Source organism: Artibeus jamaicensis, unplaced genomic scaffold (assembly GCF_021234435.1).
Source record: "Artibeus jamaicensis isolate MK-2021 breed Jamaican fruit bat unplaced genomic scaffold, CSHL_Jam_final contig_332, whole genome shotgun sequence".
Classification (NCBI taxonomy): domain Eukaryota; kingdom Metazoa; phylum Chordata; class Mammalia; order Chiroptera; family Phyllostomidae; genus Artibeus; species Artibeus jamaicensis.
The window spans coordinates 12,925,727-12,953,541 of NW_026521788.1; the positions used below are offsets into that span (position 1 = coordinate 12,925,727).

The window sequence follows — 27,815 nt, forward strand, 5'->3', positions numbered from 1 at the left end:
AGATATTTTGAAGGAATACTCATCAGTATTTGGTTGGAGACTGAAGAGGAAAAGATTTTAAAGAAAATTCTATCTTTAATTGAGTATGGGGAGAATGGTAAAGCCATTGGGAATGAAATTACCCAATAGAAAGCTACACTGTGAATTCTGCCCACTTCAATCTACTACAACAAGAGAGAAAAGTCAGGTACTTTAGAGTGGGAAACGTTATCTGGGGAACTTGTGTGGGGTTTCAGAAACTCTGAAATCCCTGAAATTATATACGGGCATTTTCTTTAAAAAAAAGAAAAAGATTCTATTGCTTTAAAAAAAAGTCTAGCACCCAAAATAAGAACAGCTGCTTTAGAACAATTAACCAATCAACAAATAAAAGAAAAAGGAAAGGAGGGAGGAAGGGAAAGAGGAAGGAAAACTGATTTTCTGGCTTCCAAACAGGTCACTTATCTGTGAGCTGAAGCTGACATACCAACTGATTCTGCAAGCACACATAAATCTCAACTTACAATTTAGTCCATGATCTCACCTCATATTTGTAGGGATTCCATACCTATCTTGGGGCATATACTTACACACTATTAATACATGTTAAAGAAAATCTTATAATCTGGCCTATAAAATACAAACCAAAGGAAAGCCAAATGATCAAGAGGAATGCCAGCTAATGAACAATGATAATGATAACACTAATGAAAACCAAATAGCTCCTGACCGAGGATCCAATTGGAGACAATGGGAGGCTCCTTTAATTACAGCCAAGGGGATTCTCAATCTGGAGAAACCATTTATCTAAATGAAACGGACTATGATAAAGGCCCTGACAACTGTTGATTCATACAGTATCTCAAGTCCTTTTGGTCCAGTATTTTCAAAGGCCCACAGCTAGACTGGTGCCAGGCCCTGGTGAGAAGATGTGTAACTAGCAAACTGAACAGAAGCATTTATGGCATCTTTTGGACCTTATGGGCAGCCTTGGTTCCTCATGGCATTGTCTTCTCTATTCTCCAGTTAAGAAGCAACCAGATTATGCTTTTAAGGCTACTACTCTCTGGTTGACAGCATTTTTTAAAGAGTCTAATAGTGCTTCTGAATTTTGTATGTACGTATAAGTTACCATAGACCATTAAAAGGTGGTTCCACACTTAGGATTCATACTCACATGGTGGCCTCATGTAAATTGGACATGGAGAGGGCTGGTGGTTTGATTTCTTTCTTTTCTTCTGGTAGCAGGACCCTTACAGGCTCAATCTCATTAGAGAAGGTAAGGTGATCGCCACCAGGAATATGAGATGCTGGATTTGGCAAAGAAGGCTGTTGGCTTCCCTGTGGACAGTCTTCATCAGTGTCCTCTTCCTCCTGCTTAATGTATGCAGAGTTAAATAAAGTTACAAAATGCTAAGTGCCTCTTGAGGAAGCAAAAATAGGAAGAGGAACCATAAATACATACCATGAAAACAGTAGGTGACCCCTATGCCTACTGAGAACTGAAAAGGATACAACCAAGAGGAATTCTTCCTCAGTTGCATCAAAAAAAAAAAAAAAAACTTACAGAAGTTAATAAGCAAAGAAATACCCATGCTGGGCTAAAATGCTCACCAAGTTCATCTCTGTTTGTTGGGCCAAAGAAGGCATAGACATCTAAGATGCGGTGCAGTCTGGGCTGCACTGCCTAGGAGTCCCTCCCTCTTAACTAGACCTTCTGGGACCCAGCTTCATAACAGTTTATATGGGTTAGGATGGCAAAACACACTTTGCCATCCAGAAATACCCTAAATCAGATCCTGGTGTGGGCCACAATCAAACACAGAGGATACCTAGAAAATAGAAAAATTCAGGGAAGAGTTCTACAAAGGCCAAAGTAAAATGAAGTTATTCCATAACCTATTCTGGTAATGTTTATCACAACCAAAACTCTTTTTTTTTTTTTTTTTGCAAGAGAATCTGAAAATCATACCCCATTTTAAATTATACTTAATGGGAAAATTTCTAAGATTATGAATCACTATTGTCTTTGTCTTTAAAATTGTGGAATTATAAATGTACTCCAGTGTATTTAAATTTATATTTGTTAATATTTATTCCATTTTATATTGATGTCTTGAGCAAGTGACTGTTTGAATATTGATGGAGTAGGATTTGTGGTGCTTTTCTAGTTCTGTATTCCCATAAATTATTCTTTATTAAAAGTAGTCTAACTCAATTTCAGTAGTCATGTTTTCTATTGAGATGAATTGACATATCTTATACAGTAATGGTCAAATGGTACCAAAAACAAATGTTGCATTATGTCAAGTCACATATTGTCAATTTTCTTATTAAATGAAAAAAAATTAATTAACACATGGCACAGAAAGGCTCTCTAGCTATGTTGTAATGCCAAACTGAAATTCGTGGTTTATTCTCCTCATCCAACCAAAGGAAACAAATGTTAAAACTGGCTTCAAAAATACAGTTGCCATAGATTCCTGCTTTGTAATAGTTCTGATCATTAGCTACATTAAGTTAGAGTATTGGGGTTGAGAGAGACCACATTTCTACTTTCTGAAAATAGCTGGCCTTGTTAGCAGCACATACTGCCAAGAAGGCTCCTTTATAACTTTCATAGTGCTGGCTCCCTAACTAACATAATAATACAAAGCACAAGTACAGGTTAATGAAAGCATCCTGACTTACGATCGTTGGAATCAGGGAAGGTGTTGACAAGATTTGCTTGATAATTCTGCATCGATCATAAAGAGGCTTTATGAGGTTCTTGTCTTGCTTAATCACCTGAAAAGACATGAAATTAATCACTGTTCCTTTCTCACATATTTTTAGCAGGTCAAAAAAAAGTTCTGAATCCTCAAAGTAAGGGATTATAAGAAAATAATGCAACAGTAATGAGAAAAGGGGAGATCATTATAAGATACATGCTTAGGGATTATCATGTATCTTATAAAAGGGAAATCATGTATAAAGCACATGCCAATTTGTTCCTAGCATAAGTTTCTTAAAGGATAGGCCCATGTTAGGAAAATGTTTTTTTAAAGCTTTTTGAAGGAGTCCTCAATGTGTAAATGTTAAGGAGCCTGTTCTTTAATTACTTTTTTACTTAAAAAAAATAATGGGTAACAAGACCTATTGATCTTTCTTCTGAAATATATTTTATCTGGACATTTGTGATTATATTCACAAACACCAGTCTCACTTTGGTCTTCCTCACTATATTCTAGCATTATATACTAGCTTACTGGCTAGCTCTGATATCAAAACTGTTTTGGATAAAATATAACCCTGATACCAAAACCTGGCAAGGATAACACAAAATAAGAAAACTACAGACCAATATCTCTGATGCATACAGAAGTAAAAATCCTAAACAAAATACTAGCATATTGGATACAACAACACATTAAAAAATAATGCATCGTGATCAAGTGGGGATCATTCCAGGGGGATTGGGGATGGTTCAACATATGCATATCAATCAATGTGATACATTCCATTAACAAAAAATATAAAAATCACCTGATCTGATCAATGGATGCAGAATAAACATGAGATAAGATAAAACATCCATTCATAATTAAAACAATAATATGGGTACAGAAGGAAAGCACCGCAACAAAGGCCATATATGACACACCCTCAGCTAATATCATACTCAGTGGTGAAAAACTGAGAGCTTTTTTCCTCTAAAAACCAGTTTTTATTCAATATGGTTCTGGAAGTCCTAACTAGAGCAATCAGGCAAGAGAAAAATAAAAAGCCTCCGTATTGGAAATAAAACAGTAAAAGTCACTTTTTGACAATAACATGATTATATATATCTCTATATATATATCCCTAAAGACTCCACAAAAAACTACTAGAAACAGTAAACTAATACAGTAAAGTTGTAGGACACCAAATCACAAAAAGTCCAATTGCATTCCTATATACTAAGAATTAAATTTCAGAAAAAGAAATTTTTAAAATTCCTTTTTTTAAATTATAACACAAAGAATACAACATCTAGGTATAAACTTAACAAAGGATGTAAAGGACCTATATACTGAAAGCTACAAAGCATTATTAAAAGAGGTTTAAAAGACAATGAGGCCCTGGCTATGTAGTAGCTCAGTTGGTTAGAGCATTGTGCTGCTATGCTAAAGTTGCAGATTTGATCTCCAGTTGGGGCACTTACAAGAACCAACCAATGGATGTATAAATAAGTAAAACAACAAATTGATGTCTTTATCGTTCTCAAATCAATTTTTAAAGACACAATGAAATGAAAATATATTCTGTGTTCACAGATTAGAAAAATCAACACAGTTAAAATGTCCATATTACACAAAGCAATGTACAGATTTAATGCAATCACCATTAAAATCCCAATATCATTTTTTAAAGAAACAGAACAAAAAAACCATCACATTTGTATAGAACCACAGAAGACCCTGAAATGCCAAAGCAACCTAGAAAAGAAATGAACAGAGCCTAGGTATCACACTACCTGGCTTCAAATTATACTACAGAGTAACAATAATCAAAACAGCATGGTATTGACAGAAAAACACACACAAAGACCAATGGAACAGAATTGAGATCCCAGAAATAAAACTTCATGTATATATACAAATTATTTGACAAAGGAGCCAAAAACACACAATTGAGGAAAAGAAAGCCTCTTTGATAAATGGTGTTGGGAAAATTGGAAAGCCACACAGAAAAGAATGAAACTAGACTACAATTTGTTCCCGTGTACAAAAACTAACTCAAAATGGATCAAGACTTAAATATAAGATCTGAAGCAATAAATTACAAAGACGGAAACATAGGTACTAAACTTATGGACCTTGGTCTTAGAGAAGATTTTATGAATATGACCCCAAAGGCAAGTAAAGTAAAAAATAATTGAATGGAAGCCCTGGCTGGTGTAGCTCAGTGGATTGAGCACAGGTCTGCGAACCAGAGGATCGTGGTTCAATTCCTGGTCAGGGCACATGCCTGGGTTGCAAGCCAGTTTCCTGCAGGCCAGTTCCCAGCAGAGGATGCACTAGAGGCAACCATACATTGATGTTTCCCTCTCTCCTTCCCTTCCCCTCTAAAGATAAATAAATAAATATTAATAACTAACTAGATTAATAAATGGGACTATATCAAACTAAAAAGCTCTGCACAGCAAAGAAACTGCCAACAAAACAAAAAGGCAACCAACTGAATGGGAAATAATATTGGCAAACAACAGCTCTGACAAGGGGTTAATATCTAAAATACATAAAGAATTCATACCATTCAACACCAAACTATCCAATTAAAAAAATAAGCAGAGGACCTGAACAGACACTTCACAAGAATACATACAAATGGCCAACACATATATGAAAAGATGCTCAACTTCACTAGCTAATAGGGAAATGCAAATCAAAACTACCTCATGCCTGTTAGAATGGCTGTTATCAACAAGACAACTAATAACAAGTGTTGGAGAGGTTGTGGAGAAAAAGGAACCCTCACTCACTACTGGTGGGAAGGTAAACTGGTACAGACATTATGGAAAACAGTATGGCAATTCCTCAAAAAAATTATGAGAGAATTACCATATGACCCAGCAATCCCATTTCTGGATATCTACCCAACAAACTTGAAAACATTTACTTGCAAAAATATATACACCCCTATGTGCATTGCCGCAGTATTTGCACTGACCAACACATGGAAACAACCAAAGGGCCCTTTGATAGGTTATAGGATAAAGAAGATGTGGTACATATACTTGTATACTATGGAGTATTACTCAGCCATAAGAAAAAATGAAATGCTGTCATTTGGAACAACATGGATGGACCTTGAGAATACCATGCTAAGCGAAATAAGTCAGAAAAAGCTAAGAACCATAAAATTTCACTCATATATGGGTTATGAAAGTGAAACTCATAGACACAGACAACAGTAGGATGGTCACCATAGGGAAGGGGGTGGGCGTTGTAAAGGGTAAAGAGAGCCAAATATATGGTGATGGAAGATGATTTGACATCAGTGGTGGACACGCAATGCAATATACAAATCATGTAGAAATCTACACTTGAAACCTATATAATCTTATTAACCAATGATGTCCTCATAAATTTAGTAAAAAACAAAAATAAAATATTAAAGGGATGAAAAGTGCAATCTAATAAGAAAAACTTCAAATGCTAATGAGCTCACTGATGAGTCACAAATGATAGTAGCTACTTTGAAAATTTACAGTCCTCTCTTTGCTTCTGTTTTGGCTTCTGGACTCCCTCTTAGGACCCACTTTGTAGCTAAGTAGCCACTTCATGGTTGACTATGTTAAAACTCTCCCAGGAACAATATTGCAAGCTTTAGGTTTCAAGGCCTCTATGCTATACAGATGCTCTCTATTTAAAGGGCCTAACATCTCAGCCCACTGTGTAGATTAGGTTTGTCTGAACGAGCTTCTGACACTTACTAAATTGCTCAACAAATACATTATTTTAGATAATGAGCATAAACTGCCATTTAAGTAAAGATGACATTTAAAGAACTCAGAGATTTTCTTTGATCTTCAGACTCTCATTTGCATGTGCATGTTTTACTTAGATGCCCAGTTTGCCCAGGACTGAGGCATTTTGTAGGACGTGGAATATTCAGTGCTAAAAACAGCAAAGTCCAGGGAAACCTCGAGGGTTGGTCATGCCATTCACTAAAGGTCTTAAAATTAACGTGTCCAGACAAGCCTCTTGAGTTTTCACACCCACTCCCAAAGACCCATCACCATCTTGGATGCTTCCTTTCCTTCACTTTCTCCAGCCCAGTAATTCAGTGTGTCCTTTCACTTCTTTATCCGAAATATATTTTGAATATGTCTACTTCTTTTCATCTCCAAGGTTACTATGCTAGTCCGAGCCACCATTTTATCCTCCCTTTTCCTCTTTTCCCCTATAATTTATTCTCCACACAGCAATCAGAAAGCTTGTTTAAATGTAAATCGCACCAAGTCACTTTTCTGCTTATGACCACTCCGCAGGTTCCCAATACTTCCTATGGCCTCCAAGGTCCCATGGGATGGGCCTGGCTCTGTCTTTCTGACTTAATCTCACGCCATCCTGTGCTCCAGCCCTGAGACCTGAGAATCACAAGTACACAAAGTTCTTCCTTTATATTTGGCCTTTATACTTGCAGTCCTACCTATCTAGAATGTTCTTTGCTGCTCTCTTAGCCTGCTAATTCTTTTTCACTAAATGTCACCTATTGTTCTTCCTAATCACTCTGTTAAGTACAAACCTTATCTTCCCTTTCTATTATATCATCTAATTTGCACAATACTTATAAAAACATTGAATGATTTTATCTGAGTTGTTTATTTGTTGTTGTACCCAAACCCCCAGAAGAACATGAGCCCACTGAGGGTAGTGATCCCCCTATGACTTCTATATCTTATTTTTTTATAGACAGCATGTATCATAGTTCACAATGCATAGTAGGCACTCAAATCTTTTTTCAATGAATAACTACCCACCAGTCACCAGGTTATCTCCCTTTATTGTCACCATAATTGCATGAGTAGGGATCATTCGTATTTTATAAATGAGGAAGTTGTATCTCAGAGAATTATTTACTTGCCAAGTATGCACAGTTAGAAATGGCTCCTTCAAGTGCTGAGTTCTGCTTTGAGTCTATTATACCAAGCTCATCCCTCAGTGTTCTAGTCAATTGAGTAGAGCATAGAATTAGGACTTTGGTGTTGACCAAGCTGTCTTTAGAGGTGTGGTCGAGGTAACTATAAAATGCAGGAAATTCCATCAGAGGCACTGAAGGATGGAAAATCACAGATGTGTTATTCACTTACCCACTGGCTATCACAAAAGTCTAGAATATTTGTAGGAGAGGGGATAAGTTAGCCGAGTGGATGAAAACCTTGTATTCACTTGTCACTCTATAAATTGTGTGTGTTTTTTTTTTAGTCTAAAACTATTTTATAAAGCTAGGGGTTGCCAAGGGCCTGTTTCCATTAGTACTTGTATATCCCATGTCCCAGTGCAATGGACCAGTCCAGGCGCATATGGTATAACATTTTGGGATTTGGCCTATGTTGCCATCTTGTGACTAAGACCAGATAACGTACCAGAAAACAGGCAAAGGTAGCATTCTCCTCAGGAAGACTTCATTCCAAAGGTTAATGTGCTAGTTTGTTCATGCATCTGTCCATTTGCTCAGGGAACATTTATTTAATATCTATGTATAGATACTGTAGAATCATGAGCAATAGACAGCCCTTTTATTCAAGAAGTTTAAACTCTAGTACAAGAGACAAAATGGAGGGGAATGAAGAGGGGAAATAGAACAACTATAATGGCATAATTAATAAAATATATTTTTAAAAAAATTTTTAAAAGAGACAAAATGGCATAAAGCACAGTTAGAGCTATGATAGAGTAGCTACAACTCTCAATCAAGACATGAAGGGCAGCCCTGGCTGGTGTAGCTCAGTGGATTGAGTGTGGACCTGCAAACCAAAAGATCGAGTTTTGATTCCCAGTCAGGGCACATGCCTGGGTTGCAGGCCAGTTCCCAGCAGGGGACTCACAAGAGGCAACCATACATTGATATTTCTCTCCTTCTCTCCTTCCCTTCCTCTTTAAAGATAAATAAATAAAAAATACATATATTAAAAAAAAAAAGAAATGAAGGGCAACCACGCCACCCTTACAGTTGAGACAGGAAGGATCATAGAGCAGGTTCACTGGCATCAGTGAAATGTAGCACAGAGAAGTGAGATGAGGAGGGATTAACCAGGTCAATGCTAATTGCTCACATCTTCTTTGTTAAAAAATATAATACATTTTTCCTTTGAGCTCCAGATTCACATATCCAAATGCCTAACTGACAAGTCCATCTGGCTGCCACACAGATTTCTAAACAACGATGTCTAAAGCTAAAAACTTCAGATGTCTTACCTAATACTTCTTGAGAAACCCTACCTCTCTATCCTTATATAAAATTTTAAAATACTTTACTATGTATACCGATCCTTTCTTTATTATTTTTAATGAAATATGGCAAAATGGGATTATAATCCTAGTTTGAGGTTCATTCGCTAACTTTTACCAGGGGACACCGGGGGAGAGGGGATAAGATACGCCCCAGTGTCTTTGCCATTTGCTTCCCATCAGTGGGCAGTGCTGTAACTTCCAGAATGACAACCTATCCTGGAGTCACTGCCAACACCCACAGGTCCCAGCCAATAGCCCCGCAGGAACTCATCTGATTGATATTTCAGAGCCAGTCTCCTAAAGATGCTTATGTGGTACCGGAGTGCTCTGATAAATCGGTTGAAACACCATGATCTCACCAGCACTGCGTGGAGTATCAGCCCTGTGAAGACACAGGTGAGGTACCTTAGAATCCTCCTGAGAGGGAAGCTGCTCTCTCTTCTCCTTCAAGCATGTCCACACAGCATCTGGAGTCTCCTCCCCAGAGGAGCTGGGCTCAGGGCCCACAGCTTCTGGCTTCACACTCTCTCTCGGGACTGTGGGTTGCTCACAGGACAGGTCTCTAGGTGGGCCTTTGGGAGTACTTCCTTGTTCCTCTGACAGCTTCAGTTTTAGTTCTAAGAGAAACACCATGAGTTACCATGAGCAAGGTCTCACTGGCCCTGATAAGAGCACAGAGACTTTTAGGAATCCCCTCCCCTGTTGCCAAGGCAGTAGAGACAGACGAACAGTGCTGATGATGACTTTCCATGGGGCAAGGGCGGCTTTAATAGCCAGGGCTAACAGCATGAGCTCCCAATCAGAGGTGAACATAGAGGGACCACGGAGGCTGGGAGCCTGTGGAGGATCACGTGTGGGAGTAGGGGTTCTCAAGGAAGACCCGTCCTACTCGGGCCTAAAGTTTTCACCTATTCCCTACCATAGCAGCCAAAATTCTGCACACAGAGATTCATTTACTCAGGTTTTCAAAGTGTTGCAGTCATTAAGAGCCCCCATTGGAAAAACAAGTACTTCTGGAAGGAATCACACACAAAGATGCCTGAGAAGGAGGGGCGGGAAAGGGGAGAGGCAGTGCCAGTCTCCACCTGACGGATGTCACATTTTGTCTAATGCCAGCTTTTAAAATCCAGGAATTACCATGACTATAATGTGGCTTTATATAAACCTACATAATTAAAAAAAACCACCTGGGACTTCTCAGGCAACCACATTTCAGAATGTGTTAGGCAACTGGTCGTCTGAGGGTATTTAGACTGATTTCTCAATTACATAGCTCATTTTCTTTGTTTGATGTTTTTAGTGAGAGGCTGGCATGGCGTTTAAGCACTGCATATTTCATAAACCTGCTACATCATTACAATTTAATACCACTGAATTAATATTCCTTCCTAGTTCTTTAATCACCCTACTTCTAGAAAACTGGAAACTCTTCTCATGTCTGTAAGTATTGAAATGAGTATGGAGAGAGGAAGAAAAAAATTATTGTTAAGTAAACATAGCCTTTTAGAACGGATTGTAGAGCTAATTAACACTCACACCACCATCTCCAGAGAGAGAGAGAGAGAGAGAACACTGGATTAGGAGGCAGGGAACTGAGGTTTACACCTAGTTCACCACTTCGCAGCCACATACACTTTTCCACTCTCTGGACGTAAATGTCCTCGTCAGTACAATGCAGTATGGGAAGTAAAGGACCGCGGAGGCCTCTTCTGCTTCCAACGTCCAAGAACCCAATAACCCACAGAAGGTAGTGCTCCCCGTATTTAAATGTTCCCAGGGCTGTAAGTCACCCTATTTGGGAGTCTGGAGTTCCTCTGTCTATTGATAAAAGGTTTATTAAATGGGACCCCATAATGAAGGCGATTCAGGACGCTTTATTTCAAGATAGGGCCTCTATTCTATGGGGGAGACAAGGTAGGAGGGTACAGGTAGAAAAGAATAAAAATACCCTGGAGCATAATGTCATTATTTTAACTTCTTTTTCCCCCAGAAAATAGACTCTTGGATGATTTTACCTTTGAGCTGTTTACGGCCTTTAGCCAAATCATTCATCCATTTCAGGACTTCAGGATTAGAAGTCTTGTCACCGTGGGAAGGCTACCAAGGGAGGGAACAATGGGGGTGGAAGGGAGGGAAGGAAGGAGAGGGAGGGAAAGAGAGAGAGAAAAAGAAAAACAAACTTTTAAAAATAGCTGAACACACAAAGATAGTTCAGGAACAAAACACCTAGAGCAGGGAGGTAAATTCAGGTGCCAAACTCCAGCTGATGAAGCTGCTTCCTCCACATTTTCCACTGCAGACATTGTTTCTAAACATGCGTGGATACTCAGCATTATTTTTGCATACTCCTAACCATGCCCATGCGCCCTGCAGTCTAACCCTCAGGCACCTGCCGGGCCGCCCATACCCCACACATTTTTTGTATCAGTGTAGGTGATTACACTGACACAAACCAGCATTACTTATTTGCTTGTGCCCACACCTATGGCAGCTTATGACCACAACTCGCCTGGAGAATACTGGAAGATTTAGCTCCTATCAACCAGATGTTTCGAGCCCAAGAAAAGACACCCCTCGATCTCTGAAACCTGACATAAAATCAGTCTGAGAAATCAGTATATCAGAGTGGTACCCAGACTACCAGTCCTCTCACTGTTTATAGACTCAATATCCTACTGGGCTAATGTTAAAATGAAACTTAATCAGATGTGTTTGTCCTTAAGAAAATTACTTATAGTTTCTGTTCTTCTGTTTCCTCAATCAGATGAGAATTATAATACGACTCCCTCACAGGGTTGCTATGGGACATAAATCAGTTAATACATGCAAAACACTGAAAATAGCTCCAGGCATATGCTAAACACTATAGATGCGCTAGCTAGAATTACAAATATTATCATTGTCATTACAAGCAGTGATGATAGGTAGCAGTGTTTCTACCAGACCTTCAAAGAAACACTGAATATATCTTCATTGACAAATATATGGAGGGGTGTGTAGGCCCTGCCAAGTAGCTAACCACACTAGGGCATGGTGATGAGAATATATATTTGATTTTAGAAGGATATGACTCTGTTAATACAAATAATTCATCTTGACTTCTAGATGTCTTCTCAGCATAAAAGTGGACTTTCTACGGAAAAGAGAAAGTAGGAGACAAGAATATCTAAACATATTTAGCCTCCATTTCCATGGATCAGTAAGACCTAAAGGAGTTGGGGCCACCCTGGTAACTTAAATTCAGGCTCAAGAAAATTAAGTTACTTTGAATTGAGGATATACAAGGAAATGATCAGTAACTCTCAAGATGACATAATCATAAACATCATAATAGCCAGAAATGTGTATAATGGTAGTGACCAAGTCTAGAGGTTCTGCTATGTTTCTTTAAGAATTCACTAAATCTACATAACATCGAGTTTTTGGTGAGAGAGGCAAATGGAAATGAATGTGTTCCTCTCAAGATCAAAGGGGAAAATCATGCTGTGTGACAGGATCATCAAATGTACGAGATTAGATTCATTGTGAAACATCAGACATGCTTCTGTCACTTCCGGGATGCTGTAAAAACCATACTTTTAAAATCAGGATGGAAAAGGTGACTGAAGGAAAATGACAGTGATTATTTGATTATTTTCCTCGGGAAGCTCAGAGGGGGATACTGCAGTTTCACCAGGGAAGCCGGGTTCAGAACCATGGACAGTGATACAGGAGTCATGCCTCCAAAATACATAGCTTAGCCTGGTCCTGTGCACGGTTTGCTAGAATGATGCTCTGTGCTACTTCCCTGCTAAAGAGTCTAGTGCTTTGGCTTAGGTAACAGTCTGGCTATATGGATGGTCAATTTTTTTATATTGGATTCCTCTAAATCCTCCCAAAACTCTGCACTCTAATCTGAAGAAGCAGAGTCTTTGGAACTCGTCTTTTTTCACTGGATATGCTCCACATACTTAATGCCACCTTTTGAAATACTGTTAAAGACAAAAACAAAAATCTAATGTCCTAAGCCAATAACTACCAAAGACGTGAGCTTTCACTTCCTCAAACAGGATTTAGAAGAAACTTAAGGCAGGATTTTCTGACAAAATATTTTAAAGCCTGGAATTTTCGGAAATGAATTTTTTTATTTCCCTGCTCCTGGGAAATCTTTCAAAAGAGGTTAAATCAAGCTCATAAGGATAGCTGCTTTTAAATCACATGGAAAGTTTTCTTATACAAGCTGTGGTTCTTTCAGCTTTTTTTAAAGGTATAATCAATTAGAATTTTATTTTTTATCATTGTAAATGTACAGTTCTCTCCACTTTCCCACCACCACTCCCTGCCCCCGACATTCAATCCTTCGCCCCTTTGGCCTTGTGCATGGGTCCTTTACACATGTTCCCTGATGACCCTTCCCTACTTTCCCCTATTATATCCCTCCCCCTCCCCCTCTGATTAATGTCAGTGTGTTCTTTATTTCAATGTCTCTGGTTATATTTTGCTTGCCTGTTTGTTTTGTTGATTAGGTTCCACTTATAGATAAGATCATATGGCATTTGTCTTTCACTGACGGGCTTATTTCACTCAGCATAATGCCCTCCAGTTCTATTCAGTTCCAGGCTGTCATGACTGGCAGGAGCCCCCTCTTTCTTTTTTTTTCTGCTGCATAGTATTCCATTGTGTAAATGTACCACAGTTTTTTGATCCACTCATTTACTGATGGACATATAGGTTGCTTCCATCACTCAGCTATTGTAAATTGTGCTGCTATGAACATTGGGGTACATAGGTTCTTTTGAACTGGCATTTCAGGGTTCTTAGGGTATAATCCTAGCAATGGAATTGCTAGGTCAAAAGGCAGATCCATTTTTAGTTTTCTGAGGAAATTCCATATTGTTTTTCAACAGAGGCTGCACCAATCTGCATTCCCACCAGCAGTGCACTAGGGCTCCCTTATCTCCACAGCCTCACCAGCATTTGTCATTTGTTGATTTGTTTATGATGGCCATTCTGGCTGGTGTAAAGTGGTATCTCGTTGTGGTTTTAATTTGCACGTGTCTCTGATGGCTAGTGATACTGAACATCCTTTCCTATGTCTCTGGACCTTCAGTATGTCCTTCTTGGAGAGGAGTCTGTTCAGGTCTTTGCCTATTTTTCAATTGGATTGTTTGTTCTCCTGGAGTGGAGTAGTGTGAGTTCTTTATATATTTTGGAGATCAAACCCTTGTCCGAGATATCATTGGCAAATATGTTTTCCCATATAGTTGGTTCCCTTTTCATTTTGCTGATGTTTTCTTTAGCCATGCAGAATCTCCTTATTTTGATGAAGTTCTTCCCATTTGTTTATTTTTTCCTTTGTGTCCCTTACTCTAGGGGACAAATTGGTGAAATGTTACTGCATGGAATATCTGAGATTTTCTTTTCTCCTAGGACTTTTATGGTGTCACAAGTTATATTTAAGTCTTTTATCCACCTTGAATTTATTTTTGTGTATGGTGTGAGTCATGATCGAGTTTCATTGTTTTGCATGTAGTTGTCTAGATCTCCCAATGCCATTTGTCGAAGAGGCTATTTTTATTCCATTTTATGCTTCTGCCCCCTTTGTTGAATATTAATTGACCATAGAGACCTGGGCTTATTTCTGGGCTCTCTATTGTGTTTCATTTATCTATGTGTCTGTTCTAATGACAGTATCAGACTGTTCTGATTACTGTAACCATGTAATATAGTTTGATGTTAGGTATGGTGATAACTTTTGGCCTGAATAATTTCAGTTTAAAAGACCCCCAGGGGCCATATACTGAGGAATTACACAGTGTAAATTTTGTTCAGGGAAATTATAATGGGTCTCCAGAGTTCCTTACCGAGGGTACCACTGGATTAGAATTGTGGTCTGCTAATGACAGTTCAAAAGACACATTAGAAAAATTTCTGGATTAGGAGTGAAAATATCTGAGTTGTTGTCTTGGTTAGATCAAGGCTTTGCTGTGTGATGCTGGGGAAGTCATTTCCCTTCTCTGGGCCTCAATTTCTCAATCGCCAAATAACAAACAAGACTGGCTGAGCCCTTCTAGTTCTAATTTCTCTAGCTACTATGAAAATGGGCATCTGGCTAAAGCAGCCTGTCCTAGGTGTATGAGTTTAATGTTAAATCAGTTGCCAGGAATAAACACAGTTTTGTATAAGAATGTGAAACAGTTATGCCCGACAGAGAGAGGAAGACGTAAGTTATACCGTGGCACCAGACTAGCTAGCACAGAAGACCAGCAGGAGGTCAGACTGAAAAATTAGCAGCAAGAGCCATTCTTTCCATGGTCAGGTTTCCAGGAAGGAAAGCCTTAGGCATAGCAACCAATGGAAGCCCACTGACAATGTCAAACCTCTAAGCCAAGCCTGGCACCCTGACAGGAAAGGTGAGAAGAAGCCCTGTTTCCTGAGACATGGCAGGTTCTGATTACTCCAAAGACTAGACACGGAAGCAGGGGTGACTGTGAAGCCTCCTGGCCCTACTGCACCTGGATCGCCATCTGCATGTGTGAGTGTTTAAGTGTGTAAACATGTGTCTGCTCTGCTTCTAAAGGTTCTCTAGACAAAGGCAGGGGGGTGCTAGGAGAAATTCTCTTAAAAAATAGGCAGGTTCTAGATAGTTCTAGTTGAGAAAAAGCCACAGGGCTTGTGGTCGCATAGAGGAAAGTAGAGCTCTAACATGTAAAATTCTCCTTCAATTTCTTTTTCTTTTTTTAAAAATTTTTTAAAAATTATTTATTTTTATTGATTATGCTGTTACAGTTGTTCTATTCCCCCCTTCATTCCCCTCCACCCTACCCCCCCAACCCACCATTACCCCCCTTTAGTTTATGACCATGTGTCTCAAGTTCTTTAGATTCTATATTTCCCATACCATTCTTGCCCCCCCATCTATTTTCTATCTACTGTCTATGCTACTTATTTTCTGAACCTTCTCCCCACTTCTCTTCCTCCCACTCCCCTGTTGCTAACCCTCCTTGAGATCTTCATTTCTATGTTTCCACTCCTGATCTAGCTGTCCTTTTAGTTCGCCTTTTACACCTTCAATTTCTGACGAGCAGGGGCTGCCAAGGTTTAGCCTGTTCAGATGTCACTTAAATACATTCGGAAGTTGGTAACACCCAAAACCACTTACTTCCTTTACTCTAAACACTGTAATAAGCTTTACGTGTGCACTCTCTTATTTAACACTCACAAACTTCTGAAGTCACTACTGATATTAATTCTGCTATACAGATGGATAAACTAAGACTCAGAAAGGTAAAAAAACAAATCCAAAGTCACAAGTGCCTACGTGGCTGTGCTGGGCTTCAATCCAGATCAGCCTGATTCAAGAACTGCCAAGAGAGCACAGTTCACAGGCCCTGGGAACGGAACCTGAACTTGTCACTCAGCAGTTTCCAAAACGAGAGCCTCGCGGATCCAATAACATTCTCACAGCAAACAGGGAAAGTCAGCTTCTCTAGAATACCTGGTGCTTCAAAACGTGGATGCTCATGAATTTTACTTCCACTCCTCCATTGTAAAACCCACTCAGACTTAATCTACCACCCAAGCCTGAACTGACAGAACAAAACTACCTTAGGCAAGTCATAAGCCTTCCTGGGCCTCACTTGCCTTACCTGTCCCCCCAGGCTGTAGCGCACCCCTCCGCTCCGTAAAGAAAATAGTAGTAGCTGTGACTCCCTGACTTCAAAGAAGAGAATAATCTTTAACATCCTGAGTTAGGCTGTCCTGAAAGTCAATCTGATTTTTTTTCCATTTTGCAAAGCTACAATCCATGCCTTTAGTAAATGTAAAACCACTGTGGGAAATACAAGACAGAACAGGAGAGTGGTTCGTTACCAGCTCTTGCCTCCCTCCCAGAACATCCTACATTCACAGGGACCTGCCGATTACCCCCCTACCAAGTGCTCAGTGAGCCTTTAAATATTTCAGGATGTATGAGGCATTATTCCTTGTTCTCTTTTATTCTAATAACAAGCTGTTCTGGGCCCTCTGCCAAAGACCCAGTATCTTTGTGCAGTTCCACACGAACATTATTTTTCTCTGTGACATGGTCACCACCAAAGAAAATAAATGAAACCAGCAGTGGCTATCGAGACACTTACCTCTGACTTTACTGTTTCTTATGTAAGAAAAGGCTCATGATTGTAACATTGCGGCACCAGCACGAAGCCAGTGTCTCTCTGATGGGAAAGGAGGGGTCAGGATGTGTTTCCATGAGTGGCCCAAACAGATGTCACTTGAGAGGTTCCCCATCCATCAACCAGGAAGTACTTTAATGTCAAAGAAAACTCTCTCCCTCATTCATTCTGCAATTAGAGATTCTGTCCTTTGGGTCGTTAACAGGTTCTTAAGAAAATGCAGATGGGAAGGTTAAAGAAAAATAAGAACATAATCGAAAAGCTTTTCAAAATTTAAGTTTTAGGAACACTAGTGATAGTGGGGTTCCTTAAGGAAAAAAGGAAGAGGGGGATCAATAATCACATCAGTTTGGAAAAAGAGTCGTAATGAGTTGCTAGGAGACTTCCTAGGAGATGGCAGCTTACAGCGTGTGAAAACGAGACAGGCCCAAGACGGGCACTCAATCTCCAGTGGGTTGGCCAATGGAAATGGAGCTGTCTCTGATGCAGAGGAGTACTCAAAAAGGAAAAGCCAATGTATCTCTTGACACAGTCCATGCTCATATTTTAAGCCCCACAGTCCTTACCCGGTATTTCTTTTCTTGTTCAAATTTTTCTTCAAATTTCCGGATTTTCCGCTTGAGGCTCTGGATGTGCTTGGTAAGCTGGGCAATGGTCTGCGGCTCCTTGCTCCCACAACCACTCCGGGAAGAACTTCGGGGCCTGCCAGGATTGCAGGGAGGGAGAGAATGATCAAACACAATGGTCTTCCAGTAAATGCTGCTGCTGCTCTACAAGCCAAGCTTCCTGGGTTACCAGAGCGGTCCAGAGGGCAGTGCATCATTTGATGAGTCTACCACAGTAACTGCTCATTAATGGAGACCCCTGATCACAGCACAACATTATGGGCAAACGTCATCAGGGACTTCAATGAACAAATGTCGGAATATCAGTCCAGGAAACACATTTCCTAAAGCTTAGAGGAAACCAATTTGAGACTAAAAGGAGACAGCCCTGTTGTAGCATGATCCCCAGTAGAGCACATGAACCACATCTACTAACATTTTCAAGGAAGATTTAGATGAGTAGTTAACTTTTTCTGACATACAGAGCCTTTCCAAATTTGATGAATGGAATGGGCCCCACCTCCAGAAAATGCATCCACCCTCTCACATGACACACACTTTACAACAGCGAGAATTTGCTGACTCTCTCGAGCCTATCAGTATATAGCACATGGACTCAGGTTTGAATAAATTAATGAATAGCAGCTGAAATTATTAAGGAGATACTACAGATTTTCCTGAATGTATTTTAGCCAAGGGACTCTCATTTTAGCTATGAATCAAAATTATTTGTGGAACTTGAAAAAAAGGAGAGAACACACAGTTGCATACTTTTTCTTGGGGAGGCAGCTATTTTAAGCCCCTACTTTTCTAGAATTTAAGAAGAAATAAAGATGGACAACTAAGTGCTGCCACAATCCATCCACTGAAGCCACTGTTGGATGTGGAAAGAATATTGAACTCATGAAGAATGATACTCCTGCTATTTGCACACACATATATTTAAGTACCTGGGCATTTCACCAAAAATATTCAGTCATGCAAGCCCTGGGGTGGTGGCCGGTATCTGGTGACCATTTTCTCCTGCGCTAAGAAGGCTAGAAACAGCACTCCCACTTAGAAAATACACCGATTTTTGCCATTTATTGTTCAGGTGTCCCAGTTGCATTTGGTAGGCACATTTGCACCATTTCAGACACACTTCACTGTAGTTTGTAAAGGAAGTTCTTTAAACACTTATATAAAATGAAAACAACAAAACAAGGTTTTCTCACATCATAAACTGCTGAGTGCTGGGTGGAGAAGGGGCTGATTCGGGGTCTAAGTTGAATCTCTGGCTTTGGCTGAAGATGGAGCATCGAGGGGACAGCAGTGGGTTGTCACCGTCAGTGATGTGATAGAGCAGCCGGCTGGTCCCAAAAGACTGAAGGTCTTCTGGGGCACTGTCTGCTTCACTCGGTCCGTCTCTGTAGACTGGCACAGGGTCTGAGGAAACAAGATAAATCACCAGGGTTTAGACATGACAGAGGGCTTGAGACTGTCCTAGTCCTAAATAAGAACCATCAGCATTCATTATCTTGCCTCTTTGTCATTTCCTCCTTCTGGGGATATGAAAGGCTTTCAAAATACTGTCATGTTTGTTTTCACAGAACCATGAGAAAAAATATTACAAAGCCACCGACAACAAAGAAATGGAAACACGAATTATTTGGGTGTCAGTTATAAAGTCAGCATAGCCCACAACTACAAACATCTTCTCTTTATTTCATATTATTTTTAAACATTGGAGGGCGAATTACAAAATGCTTAGTGAAAAAAGGACAACAATAACATGAAGCTGGAACCAAAAAATGTTAGGTTCTGAAGAAGAAAAGGGACAATACCATCTCCAGTGAAGGAAGAGAGGAGCAAACAAGAGAGGAGAGGAATCCCCAGGCAGGAAATCATTCAGCAGTCATTAAAAATGATGCAGAACTATGCTTATCAACACAGAGTGATGTTCAAAATACGCTAAATTCAAAGCACGGATTTCAAAACAAAACAGGAATGATTCCATTAACATAAAAAAGCATAGATTTAGGTATACAAAAAATACACTAAAAGATCAAAAGAAGCTCTAATACATAGCAACCACAAAGCATGTTAACATTCAGAATGATTCTGTTCCTTCTCCAAAATTTCATATAGCATTGCATTTTGGACAAAATAAAAAACAAGAACAAAACCTGCTCCAAACCCTCTGCTTAGGCAGCCCGGTGCCTAAATTCTCAGTGTGGTCATTCATTCCTTTTTTAAATGAGCTCCTTAGCTGCCCACGCCAGGGTCGGTCCAGAAGTGAGCAACCCATGCTAGCTACAGAAGTGAGGACAAGTACAGTGAGGAGCGTTAGGGCACTGCGTCAGGATGGCCAGGATGAGAGTCTGTCTCATCACAAGCCTCGGTACAGAATTATTCAAGAAGCAGCCAAAACAAACTCCTTCTCAGTTCTGCCCAGCAAACAAGTCGGGACAACCAAGGCCTTCTCTTACACCTACTATCCCAAAGAAGAGGAAAACAAAGATTTTCTGGGTGAATAAAGAAGACACTGAAAATAATGACAATCCACTTTTCCAAAATAAACATTGATCACAATGTGGTGCCAGATGAATCTTAATCAGGTTTAGAATGACTCCGTGTTCTCTAAAGCTTGAAATGCAATTTGCTTTGTGTAGCATCAAAGGTCTGATTAGTGTGTTTTCACTTGGCTTCTTCCCTGTTGGACTGCAGGCTGTGAGGGTGGATAACACCTCCTGCTGCACCTTTGAAACTCACTGACAGCATTTTTGTGCCAGTGGCTGAGGCTGGACGGGACGAGAGCTGGGGAGGAGCTGGAGCCTGAAGAATGCCAGGGCCCAGACCCACAGGCAAGGTGTGCTGCTGTGACTGGCACAACTCACCACAGGCAGCGTGCTTGCTCAGGACAATTTACCCAGAAAACAACGCGGCTGTAGCAGGAGCCCTGGGGTGTAACAGGAGGGTTACTAACCAAAAAAATAATAGCGTACATTAAAAATCACCTTCAAAACCTACTAGGAGGCATGAACATTCCTTATCAAATCCTTTTCTTAAACGAACAGGCTTAGACCATCTAATAAGAAATACGTTTTATTCATATTACCTGTTCTGGGCAGTACCTTGTGATAATGCTGTGAGGAAGAAAGGAATTCTTAGCAAGACCCTGGGACTGGCACATGTTTGTTGAAGCGGGAAAGGCCTGAGGCCTTCAACCGTTCATCTCTGCTGTGGACCCAGAGTCAAAACGGACAGGGGTGCCTGGTGCTGCTTTGAAATGCCCAAAGGAAGGCACTCGAGTTCCCCACCACAGACTGAAGGAGAGGTAAGAAAAGGGCTCAGCTTCTGAAACCCAGAGTCCTAAAATGCAACTTCAAAGAATCACAGATTATGGTGAACAGCTCTTTTTTTCACTGCACTACAATAGTAACTGTAATTTACATGGTGTCTGTTTCCTCTGGTCCTCTAATAATTTACCAGTGCTGCCGAATTAATGTCCAGGTCCTTCTCCTTCCAACTCACCACTGAAGGAAGCAGTGAGCCAGAAAGATTTCAAAGTGACCAGTTGAAACCCAACAAAGAATCGAAACCTCATAATTTGGTGGTACCCCAGATCTTTGCCCAAACTTAGCATTTGGGTTGAAAAGGCCTTCACTGAATCAGCTGGTGCCTGTCTAGGTGTGCGCATCTGTGTAGACAGAATTGCCGAGCTCCTTGTTCGGGAAAGGCCAGAGCCGCTTCAGAGCCAGCCATCACGGCTGCCATCCCGGGAACAGAGCCCGGGGCCAGCCAGCACTCACAGGCCCTGCTCCCCAGTAGGGAGAAGCTTACTTATGGCAGTATTAACCTGGATGGCCTCTGATGGTTCTCTGGGGACACATTACTTTTTCTTCCAAAGACAGGAACGGCTTGCCAGGGCCCAGCGTACAATGCAATGTGGTCTAGAGAAAACAGTCTAGGAACTAGGAGTCTCGGCAGGCCCGCCCCCTCTTGCGGGGCTCCTGCAGGTTCTCAGACCCCTCTCAATGTCCTTGGTTAACCCCTCGTGCAGGGCCGTGGTAGAAAAGGGAAAGATCTGCTGTGCCTCTTGCCTGTAGTTGACAATACCGTAGTTGACAATACCGTAGCATACGGTTAAAGGTGTTAGAAGCGTGGATCTCATATAAGTGTTCTTATAACAATAAAAAAAGTGCTTTACTTCTTTTTCCTTCTTTGTATTTTTTGAAATTTCTATAACAAGTAAGTCTCCATTTTATTGGAAGGGAAAGCAATAAAAGTTAATGTTAAAACTTTTTAAAGAGAAAATAAGCTTCCCTGAGAAAAGAAGTGAGAAACAACCCTGGAGGTGGCACAACAGACAGCAAAGATGGCGAGTTTGAATCCTGGGCCTACCTCTTGTTAAGACACACATCACAGTTCTAGACTCTTTAAACCTCAGTTCTTACACCTGTAAAAGGAGGAAATAGTGGTGCCTGTTTCATAAGACTAAGTGAGAATAAAAGGAAATACAACTATCTTCTATGGATTCTTATCCTATCCTCAAACCCTTTTTACTATATATGTATATCAAAGTACAGATTATATAAAGTTATATATTTACTATGTGTTTTAGACAGACTAATTTCAACCTACAGCTTTTTAAAATTTCAGCTTCACCTTAGGCCATGACAGCCAAGAAATCATGAATTTGATATGCTAGTTACATTTCATCCATGCATCTTTTATATAGCACATGCATTTGGCGAAACACTGAGATAAATCATGGAAACCGCTCAAAATAAAATAACCATGAGAACCATCATGTTAATAATTAATATCATCAAAGTAAGAAAGCTGAACAACTTATTGGACACAACTACACTAGGAGCCCCTATGGAGATAATATTTGACATGAGAGCCGACATGCCCCTCAGCACACTGTCCCTAGTACCAGTGCTTATTTATAAGAATAATAACCATAAATAATAGTTATGGAGTGACTCACTATGTCCTTGAACTTGTCATAGGAGGTTCTGCATATGCTTAATCTTCCTAACAACCACGCAAGGCTAGTAGCACTATGGTCTTCATTTTAAATTCAGCAGGGAAAGTGGTGTGCCTGCGTTAACTCCATTCAGGGAGGGTGTGGCTAGTGCCTGTGGTAGAAGACTCCACGTCCCGACCCCAGAGCCAAAGAGTGTTTCCAGCAGCCCCCTCACTGAGCAATGGGGAATGTAGAGAAGACAAATACTCATCGTTAGTGTGTGAAGGCCAAGAGAGCAGGGCTGATCTGGCTGCAACCCCAGGAAGAACCAGACGCTGTATTACAGCTGTTACGTGAGCCAGTCAGATTTAAAAATATCTTTTTCTAATGTGAATTTTTAAAGTCTTTCAAAATTTAAGTAAATCTCTACCTGCAGTCATTTGAGATGGACTGCTGAGATCTAACTGAGCAATAAATTAGGCATAGCCTGGTGGGTTTGTTAATTTGTCCTCTTGGGTTTGCTCATCATGGTGGGTTCCCAGGTAGCATTCCAAAATGCCAAATGCCAACCTTTGTTGGTTTTAAAAGCCAAGTGAGCCAAAAGCATGATTCTCATGAGGCTCAAGCATCAGAATTTTCAGCCAGCCTCCCAAAAGGGGGTCATAAAAACAAAAGAAATAACCCCCAAACATCTGGTGCAAATACAATGATTTGGGTTTACAGTATGCTGAGTGTGAGTGCCTGCAGGCACTAGGGGTTAGCTGTGAGGTCACAACAGAGAACACAGGTGAGCATGAAGTTAACCCAATAAGTAAGCCTGGGGAAACTAGAGAGCTTCCTTGTTCAGAGACTGCATAGAGAGGAGAAGCTACCTCTGAGGTTAGGATAGACAGGGTAGGAATGAGGACAGTTGAAGAGGGATTCCGGGTTAGTGAGGCTGACCTAGTTCCTGAGTGGTGGGAGGCTGGCATTTCAAACAGGCTTCTGTGTGCCAGCTTCTGGGGACGGCCACCAGAAACATCAGGGAGCTGCAGGGGCAGGAAGTTTGTCACTCTGGCTGGGCTTTATGACAGACACCTTGCAGAGCCCAGGAGGTAGTTTGCCATCACAGATAAAAGCATAGCCTATAGGCTCAGAATCACCTAGATTCGAATCCCAGTTTCATCTTCTGTGTGACCTGGGACACATTACTCAATGGTTTTCAATCACAGTTTTCCCATCAGTATAATAGGAATTCATTCATTCAACAAATGTTTATTGACCATCTACTGTATGCCGAGTCCTGTTTTAGGTAAGAATGATAACAGTATCTACCTTATAAATTTTAGGAAGATTTTAATACATAAAGAAATCTTAAGTGCTTAGAACAGTGCCTGAGGAAGAGGGCATAATCTACTATCCATAAATGTTCATTGTTGTTTTGTATTTTTTGGTGGTATCTTTTCTCTAGGTAGTGAGTTCAGGAGGGGAGCCTGCTAAGGGAGGGAAAGACGAGTTCAGTTCTGGATGCTTTGAGTTAAGAGGCATTTGGGATTATCCAGGTGCGGTGCCCTACAGGCCCTGAATGTGTAGGTAGGAAACTCAGGAGACAGAGCCTTTCCAGGCTCTGTCAAGGTTCAAGGTCAGCATGTACTTCCTCAAAACCCACTTCTAGAGTGAGGTAGGGGCAGTGAGTCTCATTTTCATTTTGAAGGAGCCCATGTACTGACCTTAATTAAAATGACCAGTCGATAGATTAGGGCACTGGGTTAGCTGAGCAATGAGAAATTCCAAAATCCCTCCTGAAAACCAGAAAACTACATGGATCAGGAAGCCTTGGCTCAGACTTAAACTTGTTCCTTGCCTCTGCAATTTTGGTTGTAATCTTGTCATTAAATTTCCATTGGTAAATACAGATCTAGGTGTTGGGGTTTTGACTAGTTCTGAAGATAACTTTAATCCAATTACTCCTGTTTTCTAGAGAATTATAGGGGAATAATTTTGGAATATTTTTTTCGTGCACTACTGCTATTACACCTAACACATACAGCACTTTTTACCAAGTAAACATATTTTAATTGCAGAAATAGATGAATACATAAATTTTCAGAGTACATTGTAACTGATTATTTTAAAAATCTAGTAATAATATATACACTTTCATAAAAGACAAAGTTTCTTTTTAGTATGTTCACTGTCTCAACAGTAAGACTAAGGAATAAATAACCTCCAAAGGCCCAAACAAAGAAAAATCACATTATTTGCATTGCATATTGTTTACAATATAATTTTTGGGGATATAAACAGTTTGAAGAAGAGAAGCAGCCAGAATTCTGTGGGGGAAGAAGAAAAACAGAGACGCCATGGTGGTGGGGTGATTGAGAAGAAGGGTGAGGCAGGGCAAAGAGGGTCAAGTTCACCCCAAGGAAACATGTGATGGAATGAACTTCTAGCCTGTGGAAGACTGAGGTCTTAAGTCATGCCTTTACCCTAAATTAGAACCATACTGTGGGCTGTGGGAACATGACTCAGGCTGAGGGCACGTGTGAGCACTCCTGGACTAGGGAAGAAGTCCATTCTTTGCATTGTTTTGTAGAACAGCTCAGGCAGAGATAATTCATATTTTTAGTGGCAGTTTCTGTACGGCACCAAACCAAATGCCTAATTTGGGGAGGAAAGGAGAAATAACCTTCTAGGGAAACCTACCAAAATGACTAGATACATCTTTTCAGTTTCCTCTGATTATGCCTCTGTCGCTATGCACAATGTCAAAAAACAGTTGGGAAACACCCAAGGGAAATGGCCAATGAACACTGTCTGATCTCTGAAAACTGGTTGTTGTTTTTTTTGCTTCTGTTTCACAAAAATGGAGCCACGTGCTCAGGCGACAGAGCTCTGCCTGAGCAGTGGAGCTGGGAAAAGACCAAGCATCATCGCCGACAGTGCCCATGATTCCGCAGTGCCCTCGTGGGGGACATACTGAGAAAGAGGGGTGCTGGGATGCTGATACCTTTCAGCCTCCCCAGGTCTTCTAGCTGATTCATGCACCACTGATCAGGGGTACACTGATAAAAATGTGTTGTTAAGATAACAAGAGCCATTTTTCAAAAGACAGTTTTCATTTATGAGCTGATATATTCTGCAGAAGGAAAATTAAACATACGACGCAAATAGAAAGACTAATGAAAAAAATTCCAACCTTCAATGGGGGCTGTACCTTTCCTAGGGTCCAACTTCAGTTAGAAACAATTAGAAAAATACTGTACCGCCAGTCCGGATAGACCGAGGCACAGAAAAGTAAGAGTGTTGGGGAGTCGGAAGAGGCAGGAGCGGTTGTGCACCGTGGACCAGCAGGGCAGGGGAAGGGGGTGGCTGGAGAAGTGTCTGACACCAAGCAGCTGTCTAGGCGTTCCATCTGGTCACCTCCACACTGTGCTCTTCATAAGCATGGAAGGGTGAATAACCAGAAAGAAAGGTTGAAAATGGCTATGAAACATGTGGGAACTATGTGCAGGGGGAATGAGTATGTGACAACTCTCGGTACTGCTTGCTCGGCATTTGAAAAACCTGAAACTGTTCTTAAAAATAAAATCTATTAATTAAAGAAAATAGCACAACTATAAGCCTGTTTGTTAAAAGCCCAGGCTGTTGAGTCGGAGCCCCAGGCTTGGTCTGAGATGCTGCTTGCTCACCGCTGTTAGGTCCTTGGCCGGGCAAACCTTGTCAAACTCAGAATCCTAACTTCTAAAGAATTGTAGTGAGGAAGATGGAAATATGCACGTTACCACAATTCTTGGCCTGCCTTAAAAAGTGAATTTAATTTTTTAAAGGTAATCACCTGGAAGTTTCAGCTGTAGGACTGACTTATTCCTTCCCAATAAGGCAAAGGCGGTTATGGAAACAGCGTTGGTGAATTATATTGTCACCAATGAATTTTGAAATCATTTAAAAATACTTTTGCTTGGAAAACAAGCAGTTTATCTGAAGCTCCCTCTTTCAGAGACTATGAAGATAGTTATAAAAGCATCAGGGAAAAATTTATTAGTAATAAACAGCTTTGCCAGCCAAGTTATGTCATAGTTTTAGCACAGGATAGATTTTATGGTAATAGATATAGTTTCAACTGTAATAGGAGGTAATTATTCAGCCATCAGCTGTATAGATTATTGCTGTTATAAATACCTTTTGCGTAAGGGAATTAGTATAATGTCAATCATATGCAAGACTCTAGAGGGGACGTAGGGAGTAAACAGTATTAATGGCATATAGACACCTTGAAAGTTGTTGGATATTATGATAGATGAGATTTTTAAAGACGGATATAAGCAGTATCAACTGGAGGAAAGGCAACATAAAGTCTGAATATTGCAAAAGCACCCAGCTTTTTAAATAATGATAGCTGACATTTATTGAGCATTTACCATGGGGATTATTCTAAGAGCCTCGTGCACATTTAGCTACATCATTCTCACAACAGTCCCGAGAAATAGATACTATCCTTTTTTCCCATTGTAAAGAAAAGGAAACTAAAACAGAGATCAAATAACCTGTCCAAAAGCACCCAACTAATGCATCAAATTCTGCAAAGAACTATGTTTCTGCATAAGGCAGAACCAAAGCATATACTTTACTTAGGCTTTCAAGAGGTCTATGGCATGTTTTTCATATCAAAATTTGTTTAAAAACAAAACCAAATGATGATTGGGCTAAATGTTTTGTAATGGATACAGAATCTACTTAACAACATGCAGCAAAGAGCAGGGATGAATTAAGTATCTTTATGACAAACATGTCAGTACTAACACTAGCAAATGCATCCTGAATTAATCTTATTTTACATTTCAGAAATAACACCAAAGAGGAAGTTGAGTCATAAGTCTGAGTTTGCAGATGATGTTGATGTATTTCAAAGAGTAAAATGCTAAGCAACCACACACAAAGGCCACAGACCATGAGAAGGCTTAATAGTAGCAGATGACCTTCCCTATGGGCCAGCAGGCAACACAGCTGGAGAAAACTAATGTATTTACTCTTAAAAAATAATAAGCACTAAACTATTAATTTGGTAGGAGATGAGATTTCTTTGAAGTTTTTGCAGAATACACAGATATGACAAAAAGGTCAAGAAAATAGTGAACATCTCAAGGGAGAGTTTGGAAAACAA

General features: G+C 40.2%; 1 protein-coding gene across 9 annotated transcripts in view; it reads right to left on the bottom strand.

Annotated features, from left to right (window-relative positions):
* FAM13C (family with sequence similarity 13 member C) overlaps positions 1–27,815 on the bottom strand; it is a 126,011-nt gene that overhangs the window by 5,000 nt on the left and 93,196 nt on the right. For 7 of the 9 annotated variants that reach the window (XM_053663996.1, XM_037139926.2, XM_053663995.1 and 4 more), the window contains 6 exons: positions 18,933–19,143; positions 17,680–17,815; positions 10,976–11,057; positions 9,366–9,577; positions 2,671–2,766; positions 1,157–1,356 (listed from right to left, as the gene is read on the bottom strand). In XM_053663996.1, the coding sequence (XP_053519971.1) occupies positions 1,157–1,356; positions 2,671–2,766; positions 9,366–9,577; positions 10,976–11,057; positions 17,680–17,815; positions 18,933–19,143 (937 nt within the window). The remainder of the gene's footprint in view (positions 1–1,156; positions 1,357–2,670; positions 2,767–9,365; positions 9,578–10,975; positions 11,058–17,679; positions 17,816–18,932; positions 19,144–27,815) is intronic. The other 2 variants (XM_037139927.2, XM_053663993.1) reach the window with 1 other exon arrangement.